Source organism: Tursiops truncatus, chromosome 11 (assembly GCF_011762595.2).
Source record: "Tursiops truncatus isolate mTurTru1 chromosome 11, mTurTru1.mat.Y, whole genome shotgun sequence".
Taxonomy (NCBI): Eukaryota; Metazoa; Chordata; class Mammalia; order Artiodactyla; family Delphinidae; genus Tursiops; species Tursiops truncatus.
In genome coordinates, this window is record NC_047044.1 from 87,491,771 (window position 1) to 87,499,092 (window position 7,322).

The following is a 7,322-nucleotide window of genomic DNA, read 5'->3' on the forward strand; positions in this document are numbered from 1 at the left end:
TCTTTATTGCTACTTTTGGACACAATGATTGGCTGTCTATCAATACCACATGATTAAAATCCACTAGTTTAAAAATGTATCCTGAGTTAAAGTAAAATTATTACCACTTTCTTAATATTGTCCTCATTTGCCTGAGAAACTTACTTAGGCATGACACTCAAGAAACTCTAATCAAAACGGCTAGTAAAACAAAAGAAAACTCAGTCTTTCTAACATCCTACTTCTAAATTAAAACATACATATTTGGCCCACACAGAATAATAACATTTTGTACTGTCAAACATTCACCTAAGAACGTACACATTCACCGACATTTAAATAATATTGAGAATTGTAATGTTACTCCTATTCTGTAGATCAGCTAGGCTTAAGGTACAGTAGTTAAAATTATACTGGATAAAAATAAATGAACTCCACCAAAAAAACTGTCTTTCTTCAGAAATATCAATAGTTTGTCCAGAAAAAAAAAAGAAGCATCCCTTTTCATGGCAATACAAACTCACTTTAATTCAGGATAAAAATAACCACTAGAAAAAATACTTGGTGACTCTGCACTTTACTCATGCCTTTATTTTTTAGGCCACCTAACAATGCACAGCACAATCTCCAAATAAAAGATGTAAATTAAACATATCCAGAGAAGGACCACATCATGAAACTATACTCCATTCCTGTATCTTAGTTCTGCTTTCTCTATTTCTACATCCAAAAAAGCAAGCATAGCTAATACTATACATATCCCTTAACATTTTATGTAAATATCATTCTAAAAAATGTTAAAACCATATAGGTAATTATAGTTTAGTGAAGTACGGCATCATCTTTAAAATGGCACTCAGCAAAATACCTTACTGGGCCCAATGTAACAGAGGTGCCTTTAGCTAGGTACCTGTTATTATTATTAAACCACTGACATCTCAACCAAATCTTGTATTTAAGCATTCTCTTTCAAGCCTCAGTTCCTTAAAATTAAACAAAAAATTTTAAAACAACAAAAACAAGCTCTTAAGTAAACAGTTTCTAATTTAAAATGAAGATAAAACCACCTTTATTTTCCCTTGAGGGATAAAAAATTTTCCTATATAATATTGCCCTCAAACATTGTATTTGTCTCCAAGTACTATCAAGTTAACTCTGAACAGAAAATTATTTCAATATTCTATAGAATTAATTTAACTTTAGGACTGGTCATTTGTCCCTTGTAAGTGCTACTGAAAGCCTTTTATTCAAATACAATTACCAGTAAAATATTTCGATATGTATTTTTAAAACTTAGATATAGTTAAATAAACTGAGGCAAATTACAAACAATGTTCCAACAGATGTTTGTGAAATACTCCTTATTTATTTACTTTTATTTTCAGTCCTGTTATTGTCCATCAAACGGTAATCTAGCTTTACATCACTTTTGCTACTTATAGTTCTGGTCAAAATACACATGAACAGAATTCACTTAAAAAGAAAAAAAAAAAGGTAACATACTAAAGACAAAATACTGTAATGCGCTATCACTCAAAAATATATACAGAGGCACCAAAAATGTAACTGTGGCCATAAATGATCTAACTCCCAAATCAATGAAGGTCCAGGCAAACAACTTAAGAAAACTAAGAGTGTCATCTTTTACCTCAAAATTCCAACACTCATAAAGCATAAAGTCAACATAATACAATAAACCTTAAGAAATCATGATCATACCTAGACATACAACCAAAGGTTAATCACAACATTTGAATTACCAAGGAAAAAAATCATAATTAAAAAAACTCACTTTATATAGTATCTTGCACCTTCAAAAGTATATGCTTCTTCCCAGCCAGTAGGCAAATCTAAAAAAACATACATTTCACCATTAGTATTACATCGATAGAACAGCACAGTAAGTTTCAAACCATTTTAATTATTCCTTTTCATGATCAGCTATTTTCATTTATTAAGTAGGTTTGTAACCCCCCCCAAAAGCATTAGACTGGTAATAAAACTCAGATATAATATCATTTTTGGGAAAATAGCAATTCAAATGTAAAGCCACCAGAAAAGTATCAACAATATTAGAGGTTATCTGACATAATTATACACTTTGATCAGAGTGGAGAGGAACTACGCCCTGGCAGCCAAAAAAGCAAAGGGATGTCTTGTAATCCTAGGTAAGTACCCTTGAACGGTAGGCCAAAAACTCCCCCAAAACCAAAGAAAAAGACTATACGTAAAAGGTAACACCCACTTCTTCCTAGGTATGTTGTGTCTATGTAAGACCATATCTTTCAGCTACATAAGTGAATCCATCCAGGAAGTGTGATTGATGAGAAAGAACTTCCTAAGTACTTAATTAGGGGGAAAGAAATCTGAAATCACATACTTATACGTACATGTGTGTTTCTACAGACCTGACTTTAAGAGATGTGAAGTTTCAAGTAATAAACCTGGCAATAATGCAGGTGAACGATGGCACCATTCTGTGCTACATGTTACTTACAAACGACCAGTGTCTTGGATTTAACCATAATACCGCTCTGAAATAAAAAACCGATGATGTGTGTACAAAGTCAAAGTAAACCAAACCAGAGAAAAATCAAGATCATCTCTCAAAAATAAAATTAACCTGAAATCATATAATAAAATTTTCTGAGGTGTGAATGTTATCAAATCCTTGGGGGTAAATAGGATAAAGATTTATATTTCACATAGCCAAAATAGTCACGGAATAATTCCACGAGACGATTAGGCTAAATAAAAATCATATTATCTCTTGTGACACAAACCTGTTACTATCCATAAGGCAAAGAGGCCATCAAAGTTGACTTACGTATGCAAAACACTGAAATGTACATTCAAGTCAAAGACGACAGGGAGTTAAGAAATATGACGCCGCGTTAGTCAGAAATGCCTTAAAAATGTAACCTCATCATGCTTGCTATACCAGCTTTCCCCTTCCTCCTCCACCTTTTTGCAAATTTAGAGATATTAGTCACTTCGCTGAACTCCAGAATTTAATAGAGAAGGCAGGCTTGTTCAATATCCTGGCAACTTTAAGAGAATCTCAGAGTTGGAGAAGTATCCCGGAGGGCAAGCTCTACAGACTTCTGAAGCCGGCCTCACCTTCCACCCAAACTGTTCTCAAGCCTTTCCAATCACCCGAAACAGAGGCAGGCCAGGAAGAGAACACATGTTACGTTTCAAAGACAAACAAGTTTCAAGAATGTACACAAAGAATGACAAAAGAAAGCCAGACCAGCACTGAAGCTCCAATCAGCTCTCCTCCAGCTCAACTCACAAGCAGCATTCAAACAAGCTATCCAAGGCACCAGGAAGATATGCTTCGCCGGCGACCCTCTCCTATCAGGGCACCAGTGCCCTCACGCAGGACACCTCCCAGCACGCCCACCGCCTCCTGGCAGTGTATGCGACCTCGGTGCCGCCGCCGGGGACTTCGAATCTGGCTGGCCAGCAACTGCAGCTGCAAATGCCTGCCCCGGCTGCTCCTCCGGGGGCACGAGGGAAAGCGTGCAGATTTCCCAAGCCGCTCTGTCGCGGAGAGGATCGAAGCACCCCCAAACTCGTCTCCTCCTCCAACAGCCACCTACCCACAAGTCCCACCTCGGAGGAGGAAGCCGCACAGGAGGAGGGAGGCAGCTCCCGGGGAGGAGGGGGAGGATGTGGACACATTCTCCCCGCGGACGAGAGGCAGGGTTTCGGGCTGCAGGAGGGGAGTGGGAAAGGATTTCCTAAAGGTTGAAAGAGGGGTGAGGTGGGGGGCCCGGGGGGCGCTCGGAGAACTCAGGAGTGGCCGCGGGAGGAAAAACTCAGGATCCCAGGTTTCCCGGGGGAGGGGAGTGGGCCACCCAGGGGCGTGGGGGAAGAGCAGGTTGGGATGGGGCAGAGGGCGCCGTGGGCTAGTGGCGATCAAAGACGGAGGAGAGGGGCGTCCGGAGACTCGAGGGAAGTCCCCCGGCCCCTCTACCTGCGGCCGCCCCCGCCCGCCGGCCTCCGCCCCACCTCGCCGCCTCCCGGGGACGGCGGCTCGGGGCAGGTTGCCGGCAGGAGGTGGGCGGCCAGGGCTCTGCAGCCTCCTCCCGGCGAAAGCCAACTCCGCTCGGGCCCGGCCGGGCTCGGCGTTACCTGTGCTCTGCCGCCGGTGCCCGGTGACTACGGCCTCGCCGGTGACGGGGTGCAGCCAGGTGGTGCTCTTCGCCTCCTCGCTGCAGGGGTGAGAGAAGGGGCCGAGACGGGGCTTGAGTGGGGGCGCGGGAGGAGCCGAGGGGGCCGGAGAGGCACCGACCCGGCTCGCTCCCCTCTGTCGCCAGCCTCCCGCCCCCTCCGGGCCCCCGCGCCGTCCCCAGCTCTTTACTTGATGAAGAAGACTCGGCCGCCCCGGGTGATCCCGTAAGTCCAGGTGCGGGGCAGGGAGCAGATCCACTCCAGGTTCAGATCCGCCGCCATGTCTGATCCCCAGCCGCCGCCGCCGCCTTCTCCTGCTGCCGCCGCGGCTGCCGAGGGAGGAGGGAGCGAGCGAGCGAACCAGCTGAGGGAGCGCGGAGCGAGCGCGGCCGGAGCGCGCCTCCCCGGCCCGGCGCGCCCCCGCGCGCGCCCTACCCCCTCGGGCGGCGCCCGCCCCGCCGCCCGGGCTGGGTAGGGCCCGCGCCGCCGCCCCTCCGCATCTTCCGCGGCCGCCGGCCGGCCGCCCAGCCGCGCGCTCGGGGGGGATGGGTGAGCGGCGCCGCGCCCCGCGGCCAGACCCCTCCCACCCGCGCCCCCCCCGCCCCCGCCGCCGGAGCGAAGGTTCGGAGATCGATTAAAAAAAAAAAAAAAGCGTCCTGCCCCCCGGGCTTTGCCTGAAGGCTTCCCAGCCCCCAGGGAGATTCAAAGGGAGCTAATCCGCGCTCCTCTGATTGCTCTCTCTTTAAAACAACAGAAACACAGCATCTGAGATTTGTTTTAAAAGAGCTACTGGGTATCCAAGAGATTTTTCAAACAAACAAAAAAATATATATATATAAATATATATAGGTGGCTTTAGAATGGAAAGCTGTTTTTGTTGAAGCACACGGAAGGTTTTTCCTGTTTGTGTTTTGTGTGCGAGATATCATAGGTTTGACGGGTTGCGGTAGACTCATGAAATAGGGGTGGATTCAGACTTGACAAAACAAGTTTGCCTCTTCCTAGACCCCTTGAATCATATAATGTTTTATAAAATACAAACTTGTCTTCTTCTTACTTTTTTTAAAGATTCACTTATTTATCAATCTGAATTTCTACTTTCTTCTATCTCCTATAAATTACAATAATAGCTAACTTTCTTGAGTCCTTGTAACCCTGTACGTTTTTAAGTCCCTACAATAGCCCTATAGATGCTATTATACAGATGGGAAAAATGAAGTTTAAAGAAACTTGCCCAAGGTCATAGTACTAAGTGGCAAACCATGGATTCAAACTGGCTTTAATATTTTGAAAGTCTATTTGTATAATCACATTGCTATACTTATTTTAAAAGTGTCCCCCGGCTTTGGTTTTTTTGAACGAGTAAAGGGCAGATTTCAATGCAACTAAAATCTACCTTAACACCGGCTAAGTGCACTGGCCTCCTTCTAATTGTCTCTGATGCTCAGCCACACTTGGAATTGCTTCTGTGTCTTTGCAGCAAGATGACTCATGCCAACAGGATACACAGCTCAATAATAATAGTACTACTTGGTTTTCTCATAGCACCTTCTTCTGACCACTTTTTGGGGCCCCTAAAGAATTATCTTATCTTCCCAATCACTAAAGAGGCAAATAATCTTTTTCAAAGAGTCATGTACCACTATGTTCATTACAGCTCTATTTACAACAGCCAGGACATGGAAGCAACCTAAGTGTCCATAGACAGATAAATGGATAAAGAAGATGTGGCACATATATACAATGGAATATTACTCAGCCATAAAAAGAAATGAAATTGAGTTATTTGTAGTGAGGTGGATGGACCGAGAGTCTGTCATACAGAGTGAAGTAAGTCAGAAAGAGAAAATCAAATACCATATGCTAACACATATATATGGAATCTAAAAAAAAAAAAAGGTTCTGAAGAACCTAGGGGCAGACAGGAATAAAGACACAGACGTAGAGAATGGACTTGAGGACACAGGGAGGGGGATGGGTAAACTGGGACGAAGTGAGAGAGTGACATGGACATATATACGTTACCAAACATAAAACAGCTAGTGGGAAGCAGCCACATAGCACAGGGAAATCAGCTCGGTGCTTTGTGACTACCTAGAGGGGTGGAGTAGGGAGGGTGGGAGGGAGATGCAACAGGGAGGAGATATGGGGATATATGTATATGTATAGCTGATTCACTTTGTTATAAAGCAGAAACTAACACACCATTGTAAAGCAATTATACTCCAATAAAGATGTTAAAAATAAATAAATATATTTATACAACCAACAAGGACCTACTGTATAGCACAACGCTGCTCAGTGTTCTGTAATAACCTAGATGGGAAAACATTTTGAAAAGGAATAGATACATGTATATGTATAACTAAATCACTTTGCTGTACTCCTGCAACTAACGCAACATTGTTAATCAACTGATCCAATATAATTTTTTTTTAAAAAAAGGAGTGAGAAATAAAGAAAATAAATTTCTGTTGTTTAAGAAAAAACAATCTTTTTCAACAGTTATAGAAACTAAGGCACAGAAGGGTAAATGACCTTGGCCAAATCTAGCAACTCAGGTGGAGCCTGGAAGAGAATGTAGTTTCACTGGACTTTTTCTCTCATCCCCTAATTCCCCAAGGCCATTCTGTCTTTGGTGAAAAGGAGTCTGCAATTACTGCTATAATTTTCCTGTCCGTCTGCATACACAGGGGAAAAAAATAACATCGCTTTAATGTTTTTCTCTTTTCGGTTCCTTTGCATTATCCTCTTTCATTTCATTACTTCTTGACCTCTTATCTCCTGCCCAGTCTCTGGAAAAATGTGGGTTTTTTTAATCAGTGAATAGCAGGAAATGTTTCACATTACCATCAGTGGTCAGTATGTAACATAGCAAGAAAATCAAGATCTATTGACTTTATATTGTACTATCATTACAGATTGAAAAATCTAAAGTGACTCTTTAATATCATAATAACTTTAGAAATCTAGTACCTGTTAGTCCAGCGATAGCATTTGACTCTTTGACAAATACTGCTGAGAAGTCGTTAAGTGGACCATATGTTGTCTGGAGATTCCTTTTAGTTGTGAATCTTTGATTTACAAGATCCATTAATGCAAGGCATATTTCAAAAAGTGATAGAGATTCACTTAATAAAAATGTGTATCTTATGAAATCACAT

The 7,322-nt window shown here is 42.7% G+C and overlaps 1 protein-coding gene across 20 annotated transcripts in view; it reads right to left on the reverse strand.

The window, feature by feature from the left end:
* The window catches only part of PLEKHA5 (pleckstrin homology domain containing A5), a 237,136-nt gene extending 232,520 nt beyond the window's left edge, over positions 1-4,616 (reverse strand). For 3 of the 20 annotated variants that reach the window (XR_002176670.3, XM_019936736.3, XM_019936743.3), the window contains exons 1-3: positions 4,349-4,592; positions 4,120-4,199; positions 1,772-1,829 (exon numbers count right to left, since the gene is read on the reverse strand). Coding sequence is in view for 18 of the 20 variants with exons in the window: in XM_019936736.3 (XP_019792295.1) it covers positions 1,772-1,829; positions 4,120-4,199; positions 4,349-4,440 (230 nt within the window). In the remaining 2 variants the exon portion in view is untranslated. Of the gene's footprint in view, positions 1-1,771; positions 1,830-4,119; positions 4,200-4,348 lie in introns of all 20 variants that reach the window. The other 17 variants (XM_019936766.3, XM_019936754.3, XM_019936760.3 and 14 more) reach the window with 11 other exon arrangements.
* Between the last annotated feature and the right edge of the window lie 2,706 nt (positions 4,617-7,322).